Source organism: Trichosurus vulpecula, chromosome 9 (assembly GCF_011100635.1).
Source record: "Trichosurus vulpecula isolate mTriVul1 chromosome 9, mTriVul1.pri, whole genome shotgun sequence".
Classification (NCBI taxonomy): Eukaryota; Metazoa; Chordata; class Mammalia; order Diprotodontia; family Phalangeridae; genus Trichosurus; species Trichosurus vulpecula.
This window is the reverse complement of record NC_050581.1, coordinates 113,613,731-113,641,145: the sequence shown is the minus strand read 5'-3', so window position 1 is coordinate 113,641,145 and position 27,415 is coordinate 113,613,731. Positions and strand designations below refer to the sequence as shown.

Below are 27,415 nucleotides of genomic sequence, written 5' to 3'. Positions count from 1 at the left end.
GGAGAGCAGTGACCACTGTGCACAAAGGTAGGGATTGGATGCCGTGACCTTCAGGCAGATGACCCAGAGAAACCTTGCCCTTCTTCTCTCTCCCCAAATCTTATCCCAAAGGGTGGACGGGAGATAAAATCATAGCTAGTAGACCTTAGACATTACATAGTCCAACCCCTTCTTTTTATAGAAGAGGAAACAGGCCCAGAGAAGGGAAATTACTTCTCCTAAGACACACAGGTAACAACTAAAATAACCCATATTACTTAAAATGCAAACTTTAAGCTCTACGACGCCCTTCTTGAAAAACAGTCCTGTTATCAACAAATATTATTTCCATTTTATAGAGGAGGAAACTTAAGATTAGAAAGTCAAGGGGACTTGCCCAGGGTCATGTAGTTAATAAACGTCAAAGCCGCTATCTCTCCTGACTCCATGCCCAGCAACCTTCCCATAGCAGAGCTGGGATTCAAGCCTAGGTCCTCCAAATCCAGGACTCTCACCACTAAGAGGCCTTGGACCCCCAGGACCCTCTTCTCTACTAGTTTCAGGCAGGAGGGGGATTTGTGAAGGGGAGTGTTGAGCCAGGCCATGGGAGTAAGGCAGTGAGGGAAGGATGTTGATATCTGTCCTTTCTGAATCTGTCAGCATTTTTTCTGCTTCCTTCCCAGAAAATAAGACTCTTCCTTGTGGAAAGTGTAGAGGGAAAGACCAGAAAGAGTCCAATAAGCAGGATCGACCACCAGAGGAATGGACAACAAACCCTTGGCCCTGGGCCAGTCTGAACCAGAAATAAGCCAGGGGGATGGGGAAGGGGGAAGGATAGAGAGAAGGAAGGAGGGAAGGACTCTAAAATCAAGGAATTCATAACCCTCTCTCTGACCCAGGGGGTTCTTAACTTGGAGTACGTGAACTCAATTGTTTTAAAATAGATTTTGATAACTATATTTCAATATAAATCATTTCCTTTACAATACTATGTCTTTAATTTTATGCATCTTAAGCCATTATTCTGAGAAGGGGCTCATAGGTTTCGACAGATTATTGAAAGGGGCCCATAATACAAGCAGTTAAGAACCTCTGGTCTAGGATAATTCTACCACCTGGGATCACTAGCTGTTTAGGCATCTTCACCAATTGGCTGGTATCTTGCTATTTTGTTCTTTTGTATTATAAAGATCACTCACTAAGAAGGCCAAAGAGCCATATATTGTGGGTGATGGTGACCCCTCAATACTGCTCCCAGCCAGACAACAGAGGCATAATGCTGCATGTAGGAAGAAGGGTGATGGTCATACTCAGTTGTTGAAACCTACATCTATACTCCCAGGGCCATGATGGCCACCCAGGGTAAGGAGAGAGCTCCCCAGGCAGAGAGCCTCCTGAGGGCAGGCACATGTTCTCCCTGCCTAAGATTTTGCCCTTATGTTGATTCTGGCTTTATCTATGATCTCCTAAGCCAGGGACCAGTTGGCGGTAGCACAGTTTCTGGATACCTCTTCTCCTATAGGATGCTAGCCTACCTCCCAAGGTATTTCAAGATATTTCCAGAGGTCATCTCCTCCAGCCCTCTTAATACCATACAGTCAGAAGAGGACCAATAGTCCTATTAAAGACCTGGAGGGAAAAATGCATTTACTAACTCACTAATCATTCATTCATTTACTCATTGGTTCATTCATTCATTCACTACTTATTCATTTACTCACTATTCACTGGTTCATTCATTCATTCACCACAATTCACCTATTCATTCACTCATCCATTCACTCATGCACAACCATTTACCCAGTAAATTCTTATTAAGCTCCTCTGTATTCAATCCAGTGCTAGAGATTATTAGGGGAAGAAAGGAGTAGAAGTCGCATAATCTGCCCTCAGTCGGTCACTAGTTTGATCCAGGGTAATATACTTAAAAACAGGAATTAATTAGAGACAATACAAAGTAGGCCATACTAAATGCTAGGATGCTGCAGATAGGGTTGTGGAAACGCAGAAGAGCAAGAGATCACTATGCATGGTCAAGGAAGACTTGTTGGAGGAGACAAGACTTGAGTTGGTCTTTGAAGAACTAGGGAGAATCTGAAGAGGTTGAAAGAAAGAGGTTGAGCTCTCCAGCCAAGGGGGGTTGCCTGGGCAAATGCAGAGGCAGGAAAGACAGTGGCCCGTGAAGGAATGCTGGAGTTGTATCTGCTTCTGGTCTAACCCCTATTCCTCTGGCTATAGTTCTACAGTCGCTTTTTCATTCCAACCTCAGTGGGCAGGGTCCCGATCCTTGGTGGGTTTCAGATGCATCTGTTGCCTGAGTACGTGGAACCAAAGGAGCTACAGTGGGAATTGGAGGGCTAGAGAGTAGGGTCAGTTGTCCAGCTGTTAGGTCTTACGGAGGGTCTCCCAGACCCTGGTGCCATGCTGCTGTTCCTTCCAAAGAACAGTGTCTCTTTGGGTCTAGCCTGAATCCCTCTTCCTTGAACAGCAGGTTGAGGCAGCAGAGAATGGGGTTTAAACAGGCCCTTACTGCAGAGCAGTAACAGATTCTCGAACAGACTCTCCCACCCCTGCTCCCCCACTCTGACCTCAGAAATGTGACTCCAAAAGGAAAGGTGGGTGACATGAAATCCTCTGAACAAGGGGGGCAGGCTAGGCTGGGAGCCAAGTGAAGGGGGAAGGGACAACAGCTGGCTGGAGACATCTGGAGCCATCCAGGCTAGGGAATGAGAAAAGCAAAAGGCCTGACTCAGGGAGAGAACATAAGGCCAGGAAGACACACACAGAGAAACCTACCACACATGCAAATCCATAAAGATGCACCCAGTACAAACACGTGACACACAGAGATTTAGACAATACGGAGAAATACACAACACAGAGACAAAACGCACAGACATACAAATACAGTCAAGATTCGGGGCTCATCTGTGACCAGAGTTAGGGCTCAGTTTGGACATCCTGACCTCATTAACAGTAAAGACTGATGACGACACACTCACAAACGCCCTGTACAAATTCACCCCAAACACACAGATCTCCCTTGGGAAGAAACTTCAGAGGTCATATAGTCCAATCTCCTCATAATACAGATGAGAAAACTGAGATCTAGTTGAGATTAAGTGACTTGTCCAAGGTCACCCAGGCAGATAGTAAGCATTCAGAGACATACAGACACATTTAGGTCTAATCAGATGCTTGTGAATGCAGGTTTTGCATATGTTCGGAATAGAAAGACTGCTATGTGGATGATCTAACATGCTCCTTAAACATGTGTTGTTACTCAGAATCACCAAATCTCAGAGCTGGAAGGGGCCCCAGAGACCATCTAGTCCAACCTGAACAAGAATCCCCCTACGTGTTGGCCAAATAAGCAATACAGAAATAGTTTAACTCTTAATCTCAAATTTCACAACAAAATACAATTGTATAACTAAGCATTATCATCATATGCGTGCAGAGCACATGGAAAAGGCAGGGTGCTCTGGGGACAGATAGCTACAGTCTGAGCTAGGATATGTCTCCTCTCAGAATGCTCAGCCTTGGCTCTGGTCCCAGCTCTCTGGCAGGGTGGCAAAAAAGAGACTGGAAACCCCCAAATATTATTGAGTTTGTCACTTGGTCAACCAGATTTTTGGTTAATTGATCGGCATGGAAGCCATCAAGTCAGCTAGAATGTCCAATTATGGATTTGTCATTCGATTATACAAGCAGTGAGTCATTCAATCATTGGTTGGCCTATCAATCCGTCATTCAAGCCATCAGTCACCTGATCGGCCATCTATATAGCTATTCAATCAATCAGTCATTCTGTTCATCAATCAGCTTATCCATTGCTAAAGTGATCGTTCAGCTGCCCAGTCACATCAAAAGGATATGTACCCTAGGTTTTGAGTGGGGAACTCCAGGGAGGGAAGACCCACTCCTTCACCTTTGTACTACATAAATGACAAGGAGCAGAGCCCCATCCCCAACTCTGCTATTAAATTTTTCCAAGGAAATTGGAGTCCAGAGGGCATAGGGGTAAGGTCTCTCCAAGCCAATCTTGAATATTATAAGTGCACAGCAAGGTGCAAACATCCCACCTTGGTGATGGAGTGAAAGAGGATAAAGATGATAAGAATTATGATGGTGATGAGGGGCGACAGGCATGAGGATGGGGATAATAATGATAGTGTTGATAATGATGGTGGATATGGTGATGGTGATGGTAGTAGTAGTGACGCAGATTGAATGAGGTGGTGATGATGGGGGTGATGGCATTGAGGATGGGGATAATAATGGTAGTGTTGATAATGATGGTGGATATGGTGATGGTAATGGTGGTAGTAATGATGAAGATTGAATGAGGTGGTGATGAGGGGTGACAGGCATGAGGATGGGGATGATAATGATGGTGGAAATGGCGATGGTAGTGGTGGTAGTAGTGATGAAGATCTAATGATGGTGGTGATGATGGGGGTGATGGCATCGAAGATGGTAATGGTGATGGTGATCAGGTCAGAGATGAGAACGGTGAAAATGGCAATGATGGAGGTGGAATGGAAAAGCATGTCTTTATTAAGTGCTTACTATGTGTCAAGCACTCCACTAAGTCTTGGGGATGCAAATAGAAAATTTCTCATGGAGTTCCCATTCTAATTGGGAAAGACAACATGTAAAGGATGATTCATATTCGTGTTCTGTTCACATCAATCCGAAAGGCCAGATAGCACTTGGATTATGGTGATGGTGATGGTGATGATGGTGGTGGTGATAATGTCAGTGGTGATGGTGATGATGGTGGTAGTGGTAATGGTAAATGTACATATGGTGATTGTAGTAATGATGGTGGTGATTTTAGGAGATACGGCCCTTACCCTCAAAGAGGTCCGGGCTCAGTGGAGAAAATACACTGAAAACAGACACAAAACACAACAACAACAAATATCTCAGCAAATGCAAATAATTATGGTGCAAATGGAGACCTTCATGGTGTGTAGATGCCAACTAAAGAAATGATCAGAATGGAGTTAAACAGAAAAGGCTTCATGGAGAAGACTGGAAAAAAAACATTCTAGAACTGGAAACCCCAAATAGCCAGTGAGTGAGTCCAGAGATCATGTCCTCTTTCCCTCTCCTTTTCCCATAAACATATTTTCAGCAGCTTCTCCCAGCCAGCCACTGCCCCTCCCCATGGTCCTCAATGCTCAGCCTTCATCACCTCCCCAGTTCCACGTCTCCTGGCTCACCAACTAGCTGCCTTTTTCTGCCACCTTCTCCCTATCTCTCCCGACCCTTAGTCCCTGCTGGTAGCTTGGGAAGGGGGAATTGAAAAGAAATAAGAGTAGATTCAATCCCTAGGGGTGCTAAGGAATGCTGTGGGTAGATGTGTCACGCCATGTTGGCTGGGCAAGAGCCAAGGCGAGTGGCGGGGCTCGGGGAGCTTGTGGTTGGGCCCTAAGCCCTCGGGAAAGCCGGGAGGAGAAGGCGGGGAACAGGCATTTGGTTCCAATTGAGGGAAGTCTGGAGCCAAGCCTGCTGTGAGGGAGCCCCCCCACCCAGGCCCTCTCTTCCTCTCGCAGCATATGAACACACACACACACACACACACACACACACACAGAGTCATAGACAAACACTTGGGCACATATAAAGATGCATATAGACAGGCACACACAGCGATAGTTATGAACTCAGAAACAGAGAAACAAACACATTTAGACAAATCTATGTATTTACATCCAGAACAAAGCAGACATATACACACAAGCTCCTATATACCCAGATGTTTAAGTACCACAATGGCCACATAAAAGACACACAGGAAATTTCACAGATATGATAAATATACCTGTACTGGCACCCTAGCCACAAATGTATATCCATATAAGCATGCTCTCATAGGCATTTGCCCACAAATACATTCACCTGCACAGGTATATACATACAAAGACACATGAACCCATATCGATGATGTGAACAGATATGCAGAGACACACATAGAGAACTCATACATACACACTCACTGCTAACTGAAACCAGGAGAAATCAGCTCTCTTCAGAGCTGATTAAATCATCATTGGCCCTGGAAGCCTTTAGTGCCAGAGAGATGTGGTCAATTCACTTCTCCCTCCAGCCTCTGACTCCCCCTTCTCCTCCTCAACCCTCCCTCACAGCTCTTGTCTCTCACTCCTACTTCACTTGTCCTCCTCCCTCTCAAAGGATCCCTTGGTTGGGTAGCCTTTCTTGATGCTGTTTCTCCATCTCTTGTTGTCTCCCATCAGCTGTGCAGTCCGGTAGAAGGCCTTAGAATCCAAACATCCCATTTCTTCTTCAAATACAGAGAATGTGTAAGCAACTTTAGGTGGCTCTTCTCCATTCAGGGTTCCACAGCTCTCTGAGAAGAGATGCTGTCTGTACCCTGGATGATCCGGGGAGAAGGGAAGAGAGCAAAAGAGGGAGAAAGGGTAGTTGAGGAAAACTTCCAAACTTTATACTGTTTGCTGAGTCTCTGCTTCTTGATCACCTTTTTATCAAGTCTGGGAATTCTCAGATATAGGGTCAAGTAAGACCCACTTAGACCACCTTGGGTGAGGGCGTTACTATCTGCCTGGACTACCGCAATAGCCTCCCTAAATTATAGAGTATCAGACCTGGAAGAGGCTATAAAGATCATCTTATCCAGTCCCCTCATATTAGAGAGAGGAAAGAGAAGCCCAAGGCATGGAAGAGATTTGCCCAAGATTATATAATTAGTGAGAGGAAAAACCAATATTCATATGCAGGTGACTTTAAGATCAATGGGTTTTTATTTCAATACAACAGGCCATCTCTTAAGAGGTCTCTTGCCTCCACCCTTCATCTCTTCCTATCCATCTTTCACGTGCTACCAGACATCTTCTTTATCTATATATCTAGCTGGGTGTCGCACTCTGCTCAAAAATGTTCAGTGGCTCCCAACTGCCTTCTGAGTAAATGTCAGCCTCCTTTTCCTGGCATTCAGAGTCCTATGTAAGCTGATGCCCATTACTCTTCAATCCTCTGCACCCAGTAGGTGCTCAGTAAAATGTTTGAATTAACTTGGATTGGACTGAATTGAATTTGCAATCCAAAACTGCATAGCTATGATTTTCTTAACACTTCCTTGTGAAAAGGAAGAAGATTGAGAGCCATTCTTAGAGCACATTGCAAACAGGTTAAAAACTTACAGAAATACTTTTGGAACAAGCAGTTATCAATTCACCAGGCAATAAATGCCAATAACAGGTGCACACCACGAGATTTGTAACCAGAAGTGGTTTGCCTCAGGAGGAAGCCTATGAAATGGCTGAGATCCAAGAGTGGAATCAAAAGGGTAATATTCACATGAACTAAGCCAACAACAGGTTGACGTGAAGTGTATAACCAGTGGCTGAGTCCTGCAAATTTGTTTATGGAAACAGGGGTTTAGGCTGGTAATTCAGGACCGGGTCATTGCCATCAGCAACTGCAGAAGGATTATGCTTAAGGAGTATACACTTAGTGATCAATGAAGATGATTCCAAGAAATAGCAGAATCTCTGCAACCTCATTGCAGATTGTAAAAAAAAAAAATGAGGGCCTGCCATGTACCTAGCAAAATGACCTGGTAGCTGGAATTACAGAATCATTGACTGGGATGACTAATCTCCATTCTAGAAATACAGATCTCAAATTATCCAATTTAACCAATTATCCAAATTCTAACCAAAATTATCCAAATTAACCAACAAACTGTATTGAAACCAACCCGTTATCACTGACAGCATTGTTGCCTAGACTAATAAATTTTAAGAATATTTTTGATAGACGTCTCCATCCCAAATACACGTAATCTTCTAACAGCATGGAATAAAATGTTTTCAAAATATAGAGACAAGGTGTAAGAAATCAAAATCTTGTGGGAACAGGATGAGGTACATATCATTCTCATCATACTGTCTGCTACTGGAGTTTTACTAAGGATATTTTCAGCAAGGATGATCTGACACCCAAATATTCTTATTCGGCTACAAAAAGCAGTTATTTTATTCACCTATGCAATAGTCTTCAAAACGCTGAGTGAAAAGGAATGAATAATAGCAGGATAGAAGCTTCTACCTGAACTTCATCAAACAAGATGAGAAGAATGATTTTATATGAAGAAGAGGAAGGAGAAGAAGACAGTGGCCACATCTCCAATACCTCAGGGATATCCCAGTTCGTCAGTGTCGTTGCCCCTTCTGACCATCCAGATCAAGGCTCCTCTATGCCTTAGTAATCATAATGTGGTTGTCATTGGTATTCAATCATTTCAGTGATGTCTGACTCTTCGTGACCTCATTTGGGGTTTTCTTAGCGAAGATACTGGAGTGGTTTGCCATTTCCTTCTCCAGCTCATTTTACAGATTAGGAAACTGAGGTAGACAGGGTTAAGTGATTTGCCCAGGGTCACACAGTAAGTATCTGAGATCAAATTTAAAATTCAGATCTTCCTAACTCCAGGCCGGGCACTCCATCCACTGGGCCACCTAGCTGCCTAATAACAGCAACGATTCACATTTAATGCTTTGAGGTTTGCAAAGCCCTCGTCATACATTATCACATTGGATCCTTGCAATCCTGTAAAGTAGAGGTTATCATATTCTCCATTTTATAGATAAGAAAACAGGCTTAGGCAGATTAAATGACTTGCCCAGGGACACACAGCTAGTATGAGAAACCAGCTCTTCTGACTCAATGTCCAGCACTCGTGAGGGACTGACAGACCCCTGTGCTTGGGAATCATATGATCACAGATTTGGAACTGGAAGGAACCTTTCACAGGCTATGTTGCTCAACTCCCTCATTTTAGAAATGAAGAACCTGAGGTCTAGAGAAGTAAACTGAGGAAGACTCATTGATGCCGCTCTTTAACTAATTGAAGGACAATCTTGTGAAAGAGGGATCTATTGATGGATGGCCCCAGAGGGCAGAATTAGGAGGAAAGGGTAGACATGGCAAAGAAGTAAAGTTAGGCTTGCTGTGGGGAAACATTTCCTAACAATTCGAACCACCTCGGCTGCCTAACAAGGAAGAATGAGTGAGGCAAGACCTCTTTTGAGACTTTTCAGGCAAAAGCTGGTGAGCCATCAGGGATCATTTTTGTTCAGGTTGGGGTTAAGCCAAATGGTCTTTGAAGCTTCTTCTAATTCTGAGATGCTGTGGTTCTGGGACAGTCTCTTGTTAGCCATCAATTGCGATTGAAATGTTAGTGGTTTATTAATAATAGTATTCATAATTTAATTCATATATCAATTGTAGCACTGAAACGGCTCTAGAAATGGGAGCTACTATTAATTGTGTCATTATCAGTGGCCACCCTGGAGATTTTGAGTCCAGACTTCTGGCTAGCCCTCTCCCTCACATTCTAGGCCTCCCTTTCCCATGCCCCCAGGTCATCTGGAGGCCCAGAGAAAGAGGTTTCTGGGTAGGTGTGAGATCTGGAGCCTTGGTGTGAGGAAGCTCTGGGATACTCTTAAAAGGCAGCAGTGTTAACCCTTTGGGCCCCAAGGTTGTGAGTCAGAAATGAATGAAGGGAGGTTTCCAGAGCCCCAGCCGTAACCTAAACACAACCCTCTCCCAGGGGAGGATTACTCAGGTCCGACGACGTGGCTTTCCTTCCAACTTTTTAGATGATGTGGTTCTCCGAATCTCATATGGGATGATACACTGTCCCCACTCAGGAGGGGGACACTGATTTGCCCAGGAAGAGGGGCGGGAAAGAGAAATTATATCGTTTTATTTGCATGATTATTGGCACATATTTACATTTGAGATTCTAAACCAGAGAAGATGCACTGAACGTTATCACTAGCGCCTGTTCCCACAGCCAGATGGCTTCCTTTTTTTTTATATGGAAAGACACAAGCAGAGAGGCGGGTAAAATGTGGAGGCACCAGAAATGCTCCCCACAAATATCTCCTTCACTGGTTTCTCATGCTCTCTGAAATGACAGCCTTCTCAGATTCACAGAACGTTAGAGCTGTAGTCTTTGTCCATTAGAACAGAAGTTCTTTGAGGGCAGGAACTTTCTTTTGGCTTGTATTTGTACCCCAGGTACTTTGTGCTTCACAGATAGGAAGTGCTTAATAGAACATAGAGTGTTAACTTGGGACGACCTTTAGAATGCAGAAGGAGCCTTACAACAGACATAGAACGTAGATTGTTAAAGCTGACAAGAAACCATCTATTCCAACTGGTCTTTAAATATCCAACCCCTGGGTTTAAATTTAAATATTCAACCCAGCTGGTTTTTAAATATCCACTATTTAAGTTAAATTAAATATATTTAAATATCCAACCCAACTGGTGTTGAAATATCTAACCTCGGCCACCCCTTCACCTCAGAGTAGTTTACAAAGTACTTTCCTCACCATAACTCTCTGAGGTACCATTATTAGTCTCCTCATTTTATAGATAGGAAACCTGAGTCCCAGAGAAGAAAAAAGGGAGGGTTTCAGGATCATACACCTAAAAGTGTCAGTCTTCTGTCTTCAAGACCAATAAATTACTGGGGGGAAGCAGGACAAGGAAGATACAAAGACAGACAAAAACAGCTGAACCTCAGACTATCCCTATTCATTCACTCCTCAGGACAGCTTTGAGTCCCCCATGACCCTTTACTGAAGGCTAGGTGGTGCAGTGGATGGAGCACCAGGCCTGGAGTCAGGAAGACTGAGTTCAAATCTGGTCCTCAGACCTTACTAGCTGTGTGACCCGGGGCAAGTCACTTAACCCTATTTACCTCACTTTCCTAATCTGTAAAATGAGCCGGAGAAGGAAATGGCAAACCGTTCCATTATCTCTGCCAAGAAAACCCCAAATGGGGTCACTAAGAGTTGGACACAGCCGAAACAACTAACCAACAACAAAGACATATGCGTAGCACTTTGTCCCTGGTCTCCCGGGTTCTTCTGGAACCATAGTGACTGTCCCCAGTTTCTCAGGAGAAGGCTGGAGAAATGGAATGTCCCCAGGCTTCAGGGATCAGATCCCCTTGGGCTGAAAGAGTTTTCCCTGCTCATTGGATGCCTGGTGGGACTGAGCAGGAACTGGATTCCTCCAGGGAATGATGGCAGGGAGAATGTGGGAGGAGACACTGAGCCTTGAGGCCAGAGGCAAAACCTGGCAGGACCTTGGGCTTCCTCATAGATTCATAGAAAGCCAGAGCTGGAGGTCATAGGACTTAAGCCTAAAAAAGAGTTTAGAGCTCCTCTGGTCTCACATCCTTATTCTACAGGGCGTTCCTAAAGTCTGGACACATAGGCAAAAATTCATGTTTTCAAGAAATGAAATGAATGAAATTGTCAACAATATTTTATTTAATTGGAATATTAACAAATAACATCTTCAATATGAGTCCCATCATTTGTGATGCAAAGGTTGATGCGCTTTGCAAGATTCCGGTGAACTTGATGCAATAACTCCACATTGCCATCAATTTTAGTACATTCACTCTTTATGAGCATCTGTGATTTTCATTGAGTATACCTTCTCCTTTAGCATACCCCAGAAAAAGAAGTCGCTGAACAACACAGAGTCTTCGGTGAAACAGTTAATGAGATGCTAATGAGATTTCCTATGTGTCCAGACTTTAGGGACACCCTGTATAAGGGGAGGTATAGAGAGAAGAAGTTACTTACCCAGGTTCCCATTTACCCAGAGAAGTAGCAAAGCTAGGATTCAAGCCCAGGTCCCCTGACTCTAAATCAGTATTCTTTAGACACCTTAGAACATGAAACTTGGAAAGACTTTAAAATATAGTCTTAGAATCAGGTAGCCTGGGTTCTAATCCCAGCTCTGCTGTTTGAACTTAGCTAAATCACCTCATGACTTGGGCCTCAGTTTCCCTGCCTGTAAAATGAAGAGTTTGAGGTAGGTGATCTTGGAGTCTCCTTCTAGCTCTGAAATTCTATTCTGTGTTCTAAGGTTCTGTCTATTAAAGTGTTTTATGAGAATTAGTAGCGTTGTGAATGAACATGGACAAGGGATATAGGGCTTCAAGCACATCGATTAACCTCCCTGGTGCCCAGGTTTCTCATTCATAAAAATGAGAGGGTTGGGCTGGATCACCTTTATGGACCATAACCTATGGTCCTCTCTGAGTCAGTTTCTTCATTTGTAATAATAGGATAATACCTAGAGTAGGACAGTGAAGTGGCACCGTTGTGCATAGAGCGCTGGGCCTGGAGTCAGGAAGACTCGTCTTCCCAAGTTCAAACCCAGCCTCAGACACTTATGGGCTGTGTGACCCTGGGCAAGTCACTTAACCTGTCTGCCTCAGTGTAAAATGAGGAGAAAAAAATGGCAATCCGCTCCAGCATCTCTGCCAAGAAAACCTGAAATGGGGTCAGGAAGAGTCAGACGAGACCAAACAATACCTAGAAAACCCATCTTACAGAGTTGTTGTGAGGATTCGGTGAGGTGGCTATACAAAGTGCTTTGTAAACTTTAAAGTTCACAAACGGCAGCTAACGCTACGGTTTCAGTCTCATCTTTGTGTACAACGAAGCTCAGATAGAAATGATCCTGGGATGAGCCGCCATTCTTTTGTTGCTACGGTGAAGTGGATAGAGTGCTGGAGGACCCCAGGAAGACCTAAGCTCAAATGTGACCTCGGACACTCAATAAGTGTGTGACCCTGGGCAAGTTACTTAACCTCGGCCTGCCTCCATTTCCCCATCTGTAAAATGGAAATAATAATACCAGCTACCTTCCAGGGTTGTTGGGGGGATCAAATGAAATGTTTGCAAGGTGCTTTACAAACCTTAGCATGCTATATAAATATTACCTATCATCATTTAGCATTATAGTACTATTGCACAGGTGGATAAAATGATTGATTTTTTAATAACTGAATAAAAATACTAGAATGGAGTACTAGGGAAGCTGGAAGCATCCTTGGGATCACTCCAGCAGCAGACAGGACCATGTGCATTTTTGATATCCATCTCATCCCAGTCCCTCGTGGACCTGAAGACTTTCACTAGGTCTCTGTATTTTGAGAACTCTTCATTTCACGTAGTCTGGAGGTTACCCGTTTTCTGTATAACAGCATCTAATAAAAGATTTCGGCTAGCTCTGAAATTTCTGTGGGTCAGCGTCATATTTGGGAGGGATGGGAGAGATCATTTGGTCTCCAATCTCAGTAGTTTATTTGTAGAATTCTCAAGGCTACTTTGAGATTGGCCCTTGTAGTAGAGTTTTCAGGAAGAAAAGAAAGTAGAGCCCCTGGTGAATTATATAAATTCTGGGACCTTGAGAGTCTTGCTAGCTAGTGGGTAGGCACTGCACTTTTGAAACCAGCCATGATAGGTTGAAAAGTTTCTGCTATTTCCTTGCAAAGTCTGCATCGCCAATGAGCTTTCTGTAGTTTCCCGTAGCAATGATCTGATCTCATATCCCCCTCATGAACCCCTCTCTTTCTGCAAACGAATCTGTTAGACCCAGCCATTTGTTCTGTTGGCATTAATATTATTGTTTAAGGTTTCTTCCCAATCTAAACATTTAATCCAATGAGGAACAATTTCTAAGAATCAAACCTTATGGATTAGGGCAAAGGAGGGGAATTGGCCTCTCCACTAGAAAGCCCTAGAAATGAGAGGGAAATTGCAAAATGCAGAGAGGTGGGGGTCTATGGCTCTGAATGTTACATACGCTATCAGCCAAGGTTGGTTTGTGGCTCAATTTTCCTGAAATGTTTTTCTTTTCTTTTCTTTTTTCCAGGAAGAGTTTAATAGCATAGTGGGGTGGAGGGAGGGTGGATATCAGGAAATGACTGTGGTATTTTTTAAAGGCATCAATTAAGATTTTTTTATTTTGTTTGTTTAAGGTAGAAAGGCCAGTCATTGGAAGCTGCTGAGGTTCAAGGCAGTATGGCCAGGTCTGTCCTAATAATAATAGCTGGCATCTAGATAGCCCTTTAAGGTGCTATTTTTATCCCCAAAAGTGGAGAAACTGAAACTGGCTAGTGACTTGACCAAAGTCACACAGCTAGTAAGTGTCTGAAGCAGGATTCCAAACTCAAGTCTTTCTGACTCCAAATCTAAAACTCTGTCCATTGCACCACCTTGATGCCTCCTGGGGAAGTGGGCTGGAAGAATATGAAGGATATCCAGAGAAGAGTCCTTCAGGATTGATTGGCAGTAACGGACCAGAAGGACCTTTCCTCCTCTTCCTCCCTCCCCCACTCCCTATGGCACATTTAACAGACAGTAGGGGTGTCATGAGGTAGTGGGGAAATGCCAGCTTAGGAGTCTGAAGACCAAGATGGCAGCTGTGTATGACCTTGGACAAGTCTTAGAATCATTGGATAGCAAAGGAGTTTAGAGGCAATCTGGTTCACATTATCTTTTTCTAAGCCTCAGGTTCCCCTAGAAAATGAGGATAATCGTCTTTGCACTAGCCACCTTACCCAGTAAACCTTAGAGTGTCAATGTCACCTAGTTATTGAAAATAAAAGGACTCTAGAGACAATCTAAACCAGAGGTTCTTAACCTCTTTTGTATCCTGGAACCCTTAGGCAGTCTGGTGACAGTTAGGGAACGCTTCTCTGAATAATGTTGTTAAATGCATAAAATAATACATCAGATTGATATATTATTGAAATTGAAAACTGTCAAAATAATTTTCAATTAAAAAGAACAATTGCATGGACCTCAGGTCAAGAACCCCTAAATCCAACCCCCCTTCATTTTGCAGAGAAGGAAATTGAAGCTCAGAAAGGAAAAATTATTGGCTTAAGGCCCCACAGGTAATAGGTGGCAAAGTCAGAATTTAAACCTAGGTGGACCAGTGGGTAAAGGGTCGGGCCTGCAGTCAGGAAGACCTGAAATCAAGTCTAGCCTCAGACATGTACTAGCTCTATGACCCTAGGTAAGTCATTTAACTTCAGTTTGCTTCCATTCTCTCAGCTGTAAAATGAGAGTAGCACCATTACCTACCTCCCAGAGTTATTGTGACAATCGAGTGAAATAATATTTGTAAAGCATTTAGCACAGCATCTGGTACATAGTAAGTATTATATCAATGTGCATTCCCTTCTTATTCCAAATTTAATATTCTTTCTGTGACAACACCGAATGATAGATAGAGAAAGAATTAAGAAAACGAAACATGATGAACAGAACCGGAAGGGATCTTGGGGATCACCCACTCTCCTCCTTATTTTACAGACAAGGTAACTGAGCCTCTGAGAGGTAACAGGGATTGCCAAGTTCATACAGTGACGCATCAAAGCTAGGACCTGAAGCCTGGTTTCCTGACTCCCAGCCCAAAACCAATTCCATTATAACAAACCTTCCAGACCATAGAGGCTATGAATTCCCAGCAGGAGCTGTCTGCTGAAGACAGAGAGGAAGGGAGGGAGCGGGAAGTCATCACTGAACACCAGAGGAAGGGTCCAGCTCCTTGTCTACTCGGGAGGTCCTGCCTGCGATCTAACCTACCCACCCTTCTTCCTCCTTCCTCGCCGCAGGTGGATGCCGATGATGTCATAACCAAGGAGGAGCAGATCATCCTTCTGCGCAATGCCCATGCCCAGTGTGAGCAGCGGGTCAAGGAGGTCCTCAGAGTCTCTGGTGAGTTAGGAGTTTCCCAGCATGCAGCATGACAACAGACTTCATTTATGTACACTCGCTACAAGATTAGCTCTTTCCTTGTATGCCACACTTCCGAGGCTCCCCGAGGGGGAAGGAGGAGCAGCTGAGAAACCCCTTCCCAGACCAGGCTTTCTGTCTTCAGTCGGTCTCCAGACACCTGCCTTTACTGGGATGGGACGGCACTTGAAGTCCTGTCCAGGGCATCTCCCCCTCAGTCTTCTTCAGTGTGGATGCATATTAGTGATAGGTGGGGAGAGTTGCATGTAAGTGTGTGCATACATTTGCCGTATTGTGTCTGGTTGTATGTATGTCCGTGTGTGCACGTGGTTATGTGTGAGTGTTTGTATGTGGATGTGATTGTTTCGTCTGTTGTTGGGTAGGTATATGTGAATATAACCTCCTAGAAGGGAGGGGAATAAGGAGGAGACCAGTAAAAGAATCTATTGTGTTTGATGTGAGGAAAGAGGAGAAAGGCCAGTGTGTGTGTGTGCGCGCGCGTGGTGTCCCCAAGTAGGCTGTGCAAAGGGCATGCATGTCCAAGGGGCTCAGACCCCTGCTGCTCACAAAATGTCTCTCACTAACAGAGCATCAGTTTCCCCAAGACGCCACTACATACTATCAATGGTTGATGGAGGAGGCATAGAATATTATTTTTCCCATACTTTCAATGGTTGATGGAGAAGGCACAGAATATTATTTTCCCCATATTACAGTTGGGAAAACTGAGGTACAGGAATGCCAAGTACTTTGCCCAGAGTTGCACAACTCATGGATATCAGAGAGGAGCTCACATTTAGTTCTTCTGGCAGCAAGCCCAGGGGTCTTTCTACTATACAAGGCTGGGGGAGGATGGCACTGGAATCCAGTCCCACGAAAAGATCCCCAAACACCCGGCAAAGCTGTTTGTACTTGGTACTGCTGCCGGGACCCTTTCCTGCGGCCAATTAAGCCTATCCCTGGACAGTGGGTTCTTAGAATCATAAACTTGGCGTCTGAAAAGATTCTAATCTTGGAATAACAGAATCACCAAATCTCTGAACTGGAACGAATCTTAGAGGTTTAAGCCAACCCTGTGTGGGAATCACCTTTGTAACTTCCCTGACGGAAGGCTCCTTCATCTTTAACTTGGACCCTTCCCCTGACAGGGAACTTACCACCCCCCAAAGAAGCTCAGTAGACTCTTGTCACATCTTTAGGCAGCTGGGTGTACACCCAGCCGAAATTGGCCCCCCTTGTAACTTCTACCTACTTAGCCCTAGGTTTGTCCTCTGGAGAGCCTCCAAATGAGCGTAATAAGATTGTTCTACTGTTTTCACACTCAGCGAACTCCTTCTGAGATTTGGAAGCCTCCTTCTTCATTAACTTTAGTACAAACATCCCCTACCCTAGATGGGCCCATAACTTTGCTCGACTCATACCAATGACTTCCTGAGGCCAGGGTCCTTATCTCCGTAGCTCAGTAAGGGCTCCCTGAGGGCAGAAGCCCTTCAGTGCAGCGGCTCCGCTGGAGAAAGGACTTTGTCTCTCCCCTCAGACTGAGGACTCCCTGAGTGGCTGCTCCCCTCACTCCCTCCAGCCCATTTATCTCCTGCTCCCCTCCCCTTTCTCGGCTCTCTAAGGGGCCCAGACTACAATTCCAGGAAGCAGTGATTGGAGCTAATTAGACACCATTAAAACCACCAATTCTTGTCTGTCTAATATTATTAGTGGTGGCCAGGCCGCCAAACAGAAGACAGACACAGCTATTTCCTCCCTTCCGTTCCCAGCCCCCCAGGGACTGATTGGGGAGGGGGTATTAGAAGGTGATGGGGGCAGTAAGGAAATCCATAGTGCCCAATATGAGGAGAGGGGAGAAAGGCCAATGTCCCTGTAACCTGAAGGTGAGGGACTTCCACAGCAAGAATCCACTTTCCGTTATCAGGAGGGCTTGTGGGTCACTCAAGCCCCAGGGTTTTTCTCTTTCGAGTCTTGGCCGCCAAATCAAGTGTTAATCACTCCTTCACGTTTTTGGAATGCACAGGGAGCCCCTAGGCAGAGGGGGAGGCGCACCCATTGTCCTCTGGGAGCCTCTCGTCTGAGGGGAAGACAACCTCTGCGGGCAGTGAATCCTGGGTCTGAAGGGAATGCAGTCTTTGCCCTAAGGGAGCTCCATGGTATGGGAGGAGACAGCCCCAGCCTCTGCCTTCAGGGCACCCCCTAACCTGAGAGAATAGGGCAAGTTCAAGGATTCTCCTTTCCTAGAGTACAGCCTATGACCTGTTCTGTACATGGCTTAGGTAGATTAAAGGTAGTCCTGAGATGAAGCTCGCATCACATGATCACATGGCTGGGCTAGGCTCCAGCAGACCTAGATTCGTTCCCTACCTACCTCTCCTGCTCCTTCCCCTCGGTCCCCATCTCCACTAAGTATCCTATAGGTGTGGGAGGGATGTGTAAGTTGAGTTGTGAGAAAAGGAGAGTTCTCTGAGAAAGAGATCCAGCTCCAAGAATCTACAAGGAGAGAGGTCTGGGGGCTCAGGGAGCTGTCAGTCAGTGCGGTCTTTGACAGAGGTCAGGACTCAGCCTGAGGCTGGAGTCGGGGCTCTGTCTGTAACCAGGGCCAGGGCTCAGCCTGGGGCTGGAGTTGGGGCTCTGTCTGTGACCAGGGCCAGGGCTCAGCCTGGGGCTGGAGTCGGGGCTCTGTCTGTGACCAGGGCCAGGGCTCAGCCTGGGCTCTGTCTGTGACCAGGGCCAGGGCTCAGCCTGAGGCTGGAGTCGGGGCTCTGTCTGTGACCAGGGCCAGGGCTCAGCCTGAGGCTGGAGTCGGGGCTATGTCTGTGACCAGGGCCAGGGCTCAGCCTGAGGCTGGAGTCGGGGCTATGTCTGTGACCAGGGCCAGGGCTCAGCCTGGGCTCTGTTTGTGACCAGGGCCAGGGCTCAGCCTGGGGCGGGGTAACTTGTCAGTAAGGGATGGAGCCTTGACTTTCCCCTCTTTTACTCTGACTCCTCAGCAGTGGGCCACCATCTGGACTGAACATACAAACCCACAGCTCTATGCATCCCTACACACACAAGCCCTACACACGGACAGATCTCCCTTTTGGTCCCTTTCTCTCTTTCTCTCTGTCTCTGAGTGTCTCTTTGCGTCTCTTCCTTGCTATTTGTTTTTGTCTCTCTGTTTCTGTCTCTTTCTTACCTCACACACTCCTCCCCCATTTTCCTCCTCCCCCACCCACTCCAGTTTCCTCAGCTCTTCTACAAACACAATTTCCATCCAAAGACCCTCCCCCTCTCATTCCTGCCCCAGCCAGCCTGCCCACTGCCAAACTTTTCACCCATCTCCTTCCCCTCCCGAATGCCCTCCTCAACTTTCTTTTGTCCCTCCCCCAACATAAACTACTCAGGGATTCCCTGAAACACCCCCCTCCTTTTAATGTGTTCCCCACCTGGCCCAAGGCAAAAGGGAAGGAACAAGAATAGCAGCTTAAAAATACTACAGGCCAGTCTAGACAGACTCTCCCTATGTGCCTCTCTCTCTCTCTCTCTCTCTCTCTCTCTCTCTCTCTCTCTCTCTCTCTCTCTCTCTCTCTCCCCCCCATCTCTCTTCCCCCTCCCTCCTCCTCTTTCAGTCTCTCTCCCCCTCCCTCCTTTCCTCCCTTTCCCCCCTTCTCTTTCTCCCCTTCTCCCTTCTCTCTTCCTCTTTTGCTCCCTCTCTCTCTCCCCCTCCCCTTTGTGGCCAGGCCTCAGCCAATCCAACAGCATCCCAGCCATCCCAATGGTTTCCAGATATTGGAGGCCCAGCAAGAAGAACCAGACTTGACGCTGCAGTGAGAAGGATTTGAGTCAGATGTGAGGAAGTCCTTTCCAACTAGGAGAGAAGCTGGGAATCTTCCATGCAGAGGGGTGGGGAAGGAGAACTTCGGGCATCCCCGTGTACAGACCGCCTCCCCCAGGAGCAGGAGAAGTCTCAGATAAGGAGCCCCTTCCCCAGTAGGTACAAGGCCAAGCACCTAAGAGCAATGCTTAGCTGAGATTAGAGCTGGGGTTAGGGTGAGGCCTGAAACAGACTGCCTCGCATCCCCAGGCCCTCCCAACTGAGGGTCTGGCAGCTGGAGTAGAGAAAGGAGCTTACAGAGCACCTCCACTCTTCAATTCTGTGCCTAGAGCCCATCCCTGGCATCCTCTTTGTCCTCCTCATCTCCACTCAAGCCCCCTCAGTCCTTGACGACAGGCACACAACCTCTGACTTCACTTTTCTCCTTCACCTTGCCCTCCCTCCCTTTACTTCCTTGGTGTAGGAATTCGGTTTAATTCAATGATCGATCTTAAACATTTTCTTTTAACGACACAGAACTTCAACGCTGTAATTGACACAGGAGTTTGGCTGACCTCACCATTGCCTCTGTTTACTTTTGCTTTCTCAATCCTTCCCTACCCCCTTGCGACTAATCAGAAGGCCTTCTACAACTCTAATGCTTAGTGACCCCCACCCCACTCCTGGGAGGGCATCGGTAGACCCACACCCAGCGGGCGCTTTGGGGCCATTTTGTTCAACCTCCTGCCTCTGGGAAGATAGTCCCATATGGATCAGATGAGGGGGTGGTAGAGTTTGGGGTGAGGGGAGGCAAGGAGGCCAGTTAGAACCTTTGTGCAGAATAATCACACATGCACCCCAACCCCCTGTTTATCTGCCAGAACTTGCTGAATCAGCCAAAGACTGGATGTCAAGGTCCGGAAAGGCAAAGAAGGAGAAACCTGCAGAAAAACTTTATTCCCAGGCAGAGGAGGCTGGGGAAGTTTCTGAAGGGAGCCGGCTCCAGGGTAGGTACCAACTCCACAGGTCACTGTCTCCCGGGGGGCAGGTGGTCAGGGAGGCCTCAGGAAGGCTTCACATAGGGGCACCCAGGTCCTGACTCTTCCCATCCTGCCACCTTGCCTCTTTATTGACCTCTGTGTATCTAATTGTAACCTGATCCGTGACGGGAGGAAGCAAAGACATAAAATAATGGAGACAATATGGAGTAATAGAGAGAGCTCTGGACTGAGTCAGAGCAGCTGGCTTTTAGTAATGGTTCAGCTATGGCATTGTTTTGTGACCTTGGACAGGTCACTTCCCTCCTTTGGACCTTCATGTCTCCTTTTGTAAAATGAGGGATTGGGAATACATGACCTTTTAAGGTCCCTCACAAATCCAAAATCCCAAGATGGATAACTTAGTATTTTCCTGAGTTTGCTTAAAATAGGTGAATAAGCATGTGCAAAGTAAAGGAGGCTTAAGGCATTGGTGGAAGCAATCAGGCTCCATGGGATAAGAAGGGATCAGAATGGGGACTCCCAGAAGTCTGCAGGGAAGGCTTCCTGGAAGAGATGATCCCTGGGCTGGAATAGGAAGGATGGAGAAGAGTTAAGGAAGCAGAGAGGGCAAAGGGTGGGAAAGCTTCATAGATCTGCAGATTGTTAGAGATGTAAGGGACCGTGGAGCTCATTGACTACAACCCCGTCATTTTATAGATGGGGAAACTGAGTCCCAAAGATGGAAAATACCTTGTTCAAGGTCACACAGTGTTAGAGCCAGGCCTCGGTCTAAGTAACTGGGCAAGTAGGGGGCCCAGATTTAGTCCCCACACTATTTGGGGGAGGGGGAGAAGGGGAGCAGTTATAGACCAGATAAACAGGTTTGTCTGGATAATATAGAAACACAAATATTCAGTGGAAGCATTGGTTTTAAATACATTTCAAGGATCTGGACATTTGGGAGTGGGGAGGAGGAAGAGAGAGCCAACCTTCAGAAGCTAGAAGAGGCCACTCCCAATTGGGATTAATCCTGAAAGCCTCCCTAGAAGAGATCTCAAGTTAGAAAGAACAGCATTGGAACCTAGAAGGACAGCTGGGAAAATTTTGGCCTAGGTTAGAAAAGAGAAAAGGCCCAGAACGGGGACATAGTTCCAGGGGGAGGAGAGTGGGAAAGGGCTGAGGAAGCCCTGTTCCTAGCCGAGGCAGTTCCCTCCCTCCTATCCACAATCCAAAGAAAACAGGCTGGGAGAAGGGGGAGATCTTAGCCAGGAACCCTAAAAAAATGCAGATCTGAAATTGAAGAAAAATTGAAGAAAGCAAGAGATGTGGGAGAAAAAGGCAGAGAGAAGAGGGAGAAAGAAGTTGATACAAAGAAATGAGGAGAGAGAGGCTAAGGAAAAGAGAAGTATAAGGGGGAGAATGAGAAAATGAGAAAAAACAGGTAAGAGAGCAAGAAATGGGGGAGAGAAAAAAGAAAGAATCAAGCTAAAAAGGAAGGAAGGAAGGAAAGAAGGAAGGGAGGAAGGGAGGAAGGAAGGAAAAAAGAGTGAAAAAGAGAGAAAATAGAAGAAAGGCAAAGAGCAAGACAGACAGGTGAGGGAGAGATGACACATAGAGAAAGCAAACTCAAGATCGTTTGGTGCCCAGTGGCCTTCTACAGCTAGATTCCAGCTGCAGCCACATCTGTGGAGCAGTGGTTACCTGGGGTGGCTTCCCATCCTCCTGGCCCCCTCCCCAGGCCACAGGATCCCTCACACACTCCCCTGAGAAGGCCAAGGTTTGGGGGGGTATCAAGGAGACAAGGGGGTATTGTGGGGTGAGGTATTTGAGAAGCAGGAGTTGGGGGGAGCCTTGGGAAGGGATGTGGCCAAGAGGATGGACCAGGCCTGGGACAGAGTCCCTTTTCATGGGGGCCGGCTGTGAAGGCCTCTTTCCAGGTTGGGGGGTGGGGGGTGGGGTGGGGAACAATCCAGTGGTTAGTATCCTGTGGTGAGAAGGAGAAGGGAAAGTTGGAAAAGGCTAGAAGAGGGGTCAGAGGCATTTCCTGGGCTGGGAGGACTCCCCCCAAAAGAAATGGAGAAAGCAAGATGATGTGTTCCTGAGCCACCTGAGGTCACATAACAGTTTTGTAACCTGATCAGCCTTGACTACAGGTAGGGAGGGAGGCAACTCTCTACCCTGTATAGTGAGTGGGAAGTTCTCCAGGGAGGCCTCTGGTCCAATGAAATCTCCCCTATTAGCCTAGCCTACTGCCTGAGTGTCCACCATTAGCATTTCTTTCTTTTGGGTTAAGGCATCCTCCTCTCTAGGGTCCTCCATGAACAAAAGAGCACTGGCTCATTACAAGTCCTGGGTACTTTCCTATTCACTGCCTCAGTTTATCACGACTTCCTTGGGAAGGCCTTCATTACTAATTGAAAGAAACTGAGGAGTCCCGGAGAAGGTAAAGGACTTAACCCCAGGCTCCATGGAGCCTAGACTTCTGACTCGAAGCCAGGTCACTTCCTGTAGAGACAGAGCAGCCGGATGATCCAGAATAAGGAGGCTTTACTTACCGACAGTGGGACTCTGAGAATGTTACTTCCTCAGGGTATCGACTCCATCTATAAAGTGGGAATTCTAGTATCTGCCCTCCATACCTTACTGAGTGGTGGTGAATGAAGTACTTTGTAAGTCCTTAATGTGCTATTAGAAATAGGAGTCGTTATTCTAGCTACACAGGGGGAAAGTCTCACTCACTTGAAGCAGTTCTCAGCTAGCAAACACAAGTGCGCGTCAAGTTCTGGGATGGTAGCTCCCTGAGGGCTAGGCTGGCAAGGGACAGAAGAGCCGCCAAGGCAGGGTGGAAGAGGAAGGCCTGGTCTTGAGGGGCTGGCTACCACTGGGGTCCCTAGACGGCTTGGGGGGTGTTTATATTGGGGAAATGAGCCCTGGGCTAGAAGTCAGGAGAAATGGATTCTAGTCCCAGATCTACAAAAAACTAGCTATGTGACCTTGCAATCACTTCATATCTCTGTGATCTCAGTCTCTTGATCTGCAAAATGGGAGGGTTGAACTTCATAATCCCTGAGGCTCTTTTCTATTCTAATGTTCTGGGTTTTAAGGCTCCTTTCAGCTGCAGCACTCTGGGTTCTAGATTCTAATGTCCCTAATTATCCTGATAGTCTCTGCTCTTAGCTAGGTGGCATAGTGAATAGAGCACTGGACTTGAATTCAGAAAGACCAGAGTTCAGACCCAGCCTCTTACTCACTGTGTAACCCTGGGCAAGTTACTCTCTGTGTGACAGTTTCTACATCTGTAAAATGGGGATAGTACAAGCATCTCCCTCCCAGAGATATCTGTAAATTGCTTTGCAAACCTTAAAGCATTGGCTATTGAGGTCCTTTCTGGCTCTGACAATCTATATACTATGTTTTCAGGTCCCTCCCTGTCCTAACAGTCTTTTGTTCTGAGGGCCCTTTCAGCTGTGGCATTTTATGTTCTAAGATCCATTGCAACTCCAACGTTCTATGTCCTTAGGACCTTTCCAGCTCTGACATTCTGAGATTCTGAGTCAAGCCACGGGTGAGGGGTGGGGTGAGGGTAGGGAGGGGTGAGGACCAAACTACTCCATTTGGCTTTGGGCCAGGCATGCCACCAGTTCTCTCTCCCCCACTGAGGCGCCTCTGGACATTAGTCAATGTGTCTGGCCATGTGGGTCTCCAACAGGATCTGTGCCCCCCACAGATGGCTTCTGCCTACCTGAGTGGGACAACATTCTGTGCTGGCCTGCCGGAGTGCCAGGCAAGGTGGTGGCCGTGCCCTGCCCTGACTACATCTACGACTTCAACCACAAAGGTACACCCATCTCAGCCCTGCTACCAGCTTTCACCTCTGCCAGAAGGGAGCTTAAGAGGTCTAGGTGTGAAACTGTTCCTTGTCACAAGTGCACAGTGACCTTATCTGGAACCCGCTTCTTCAGTGACTTTTCTCCCTTTCCCTTCCTTCTCCTCTTTCTTTCTCCCTGCTCTTCTCATCCTTCTCTCCCCTCTTCCCCTCTCTCTGTTCTTTCCCTTTCTCTCCTGTCTTCTCTGTTCTCTCTTCTCTCCCTCCTTTTTCTTCTTTATCCTCTCTCCTCTGTCCTCTCTTTCTTCTTTTCCTCTTTCTCCTCGTCCCTTCACCTCTCTCTTCTGTCTTCTTTCCCCTTATCTCATCCTTCTGTCCCTTCCTCTTCAGCTTCTCTTGTATCCCCTTTCCTCTCTTTTCAGCTCTCTTCCCTTCTCTTTCCTCTCTTCTCTTTGACTTTGATTCTTTCTGAGACCTCCTGATTCTCTCCTCTCTCTGTTCTCTTCCATCTCATCTCCCACCTCTCTGTTCTCTTTCCTGTCTCCTCTCGCACCTGAATTCTCCTTCAGCCTTTCCTTGTTGTCGTTCCGGAGTACTCCCCAGATCACCTGTCCCTATAACTGAGGCAGTTTCTGGAATCCCTCAGAGTTACTGGGCTGGCCATACTCTGCTCGCTCTCGTGTCGCACCAAGGAGGGGAGAGTGGGGAGCTGAGGAGGCAATGATAGTAGGGGAAGGCTTTCTGGTGGAAGAGTATTCCCCAGGAATGGGGAGGAAGGGTCCCAGCTGCCTGCTGGCCCAACCCCTCACCCACAGGGCCTCCTGTCCCTTCTCCCTTCCTTGGCCAGGCCGAGCCTATCGGCGCTGTGACAGCAATGGCAGCTGGGAGCTGGTGCCTGGGAACAACCGGACATGGGCGAATTACAGCGAGTGTGTCAAGTTTCTGACCAACGAGACCCGGGAACGGGTACGTGTTTATGTCTTCATCCCCTGCTCTAAACTCTGACCCAAGTGTAGGATATCTTCCTTCCATGCCCAATGGGGAACTTAGCTCTTGATTGGGGGACTCCCCCAACCCCTCACCAACCCTTCCCCCTCCAGGGTTCTGACAACCATGTCTTGTTCCTCTGTCCCTCACCAACTATGAACTAAGCTTCCCAAAGGTCACTTAAGATCCAGAGTCAAGGATGGACAGCTCTGAACTCAGGGACAGAGCAGAAAGGTGCAGCTCTTGACCTCAGGGAGCCTCTAGTCTAAAGGAGAGACACAGGACCTGCCCTGATGGAGCCCCTAACCCAAGGGGGAGACATAGCACTGTCCTCCAGGAACTTACAGTCTAGAACTCATGCATGTTAAACACACAAGACAATGTATGAACAACTAGGAAATTGTGTGGTTCTAAATAGAAAAGCAACAGGAATTTGAAGGAGGGAGCTCAGTGAGGGTCAGAGTAATTGAAGAAAGCTAAACAAATCCCAGAATGTCAGAGCTGGGAGGGCCCTCGGAACATGTCAGGGTAAGAAGGGGCCTTATTGAACATCAGGGCTGGGAGGGACCTATGGGGAGGGGGATGGGAGGGGGAGGAGGAAGAATCAAAAGTACAGAGAGAGAGATGAGTTTGACCTATGCATGGGGCAAGTGAAGAGAGCAGCAGCTGAGCAGAAGTAAAGGGAAGCAGAGAAAGAGAGAGAAGCTTGGATGGGAGGACTGGGGCCAGATTATGGAGGGCTTCAAATGCTGGACTTAAGGATGGGGGTTTTAATCCTCCAGGAGGAAGCTATTGAAGGTTCTTGGGCAGGGAATGAGCTAAATAAAAGTTGGAGACAGTCGGGTGAGGGGCTATTTAGAGGCTTAAAGCATCCCAGACACCTAGTTCTAATCCCCTGTCCCTACCTCCCCAGGATCCCTCTCAAAGCTATTCCCAGCCCTACAAAGGGTCAGAGTATTTGGTAAAGGGGCACCCCTAGGGACATTGAAGTTTGCCTAGAAAACCAAAGGACTGCTTTGTCCCTCTATTTCTTCATGCCAGCAGAATAGAGGCCAAAGTGAGATGACATAAAGATTGTGGGGAACAGAAGTGTCAACTCTATCCCTCTGCATCAGAAAAAGATAATGATGCCACACATCTACTTTTTAAGGGAGGAGGTGACATCTTCTCCAAAGGCCCCTGGGAGATAGTTCTCAGAGCTCCAACTTCCTGGGCCAAGGTTTCTGCCCTGTCTTCTGGGCTTGGCACTGCCCCCCTTGAACCCTAAGAGCTGGCCCCAAGGTCCTGCCTCATTCCTCCACTTTTCCTTCCCTGGACTGACGAGTGGCCATCTCATTCATTTCTCTGTTTTCCCATCATGACTTGTACAGCCACAAATCAGCTGGGGTGGGTCAGTGCTAGGGAGCAGGGTCAGGTCTCGTCTATTCTTCAAGCTCTCCCAGAAAGGGTGAATTCCCATCATGTATCTCCCTGCCTAGCCATACATTCTCTGAACATTAAGGCCCAGCACTGTTCTAGTCACTGAGGGAGACAGAAAGTGAAAACATCGTTGCCTTCGTGGAACTTAGTCTGGTAGGGGGATAAGATAGAAACACAGATAACTATGATGCATAGCATTCCCCAGTGTTCTTCCTGATGTCTGACCTCAATCCCACCAGCTCTAGCCAGAGCTACACTTCCTCTTGTTCAATCTTTTGGAAAGGTGAAAGATATATGGATATATGTACATACAGATACATGCATATACATATGTGTGTATGTACATGTGTACGTGTATATGTATGTGTGTGTGAATATATGTGTACAGGGCAGCCCAAGACTTAATCCTTTGCCCTTTTCTTCTTCCTTCCCTCTCTTTCTGTCCTTAATAATAACTCACATTTCCTTTAGCACTTTCAGATTTATAGTGTCTTCCTTACAACAGTCCTTGTGAGATAAGAAGTGTCATTATCCCCGACTCCCAGATGAGAGGCTAATCAGCCAACCCAGGATCACAGAACCAGTAAACATCAGAGCTGAGCCTGGAACCCACCCTAAGTGCCAGATGTAGGGGGGGGGACCTGCTCTAAGGTACTTCCAAGGTGATAACTAGCCAATATAATCAACACCTGCACTCATGGGAGAAGCCTAGGGGATGTATACTCCAACCCCTCGCTGACACCCCTCACTACCCCAGTCTGCAGGGCCCTATCGCCTGCCAAGGAACACACAGTGGGGATTTTCATGTCTC

At 46.7% G+C, this 27,415-nt stretch overlaps 1 protein-coding gene across 3 annotated transcripts in view; it reads left to right on the top strand.

The window, feature by feature from the left end:
* Window positions 1–27,415, top strand: part of PTH1R (parathyroid hormone 1 receptor) — a 60,848-nt gene that overhangs the window by 14,414 nt on the left and 19,019 nt on the right. For 2 of the 3 annotated variants that reach the window (XM_036739753.1, XM_036739754.1), the window contains 4 exons: window positions 15,476–15,578; window positions 20,274–20,399; window positions 24,082–24,210; window positions 25,046–25,164. In XM_036739753.1, coding sequence (XP_036595648.1) covers window positions 15,476–15,578; window positions 20,274–20,399; window positions 24,082–24,210; window positions 25,046–25,164 — 477 coding nt within the window. The remainder of the gene's footprint in view (window positions 1–15,475; window positions 15,579–20,273; window positions 20,400–24,081; window positions 24,211–25,045; window positions 25,165–27,415) is intronic. The other variant, XM_036739756.1, reaches the window with a different exon arrangement.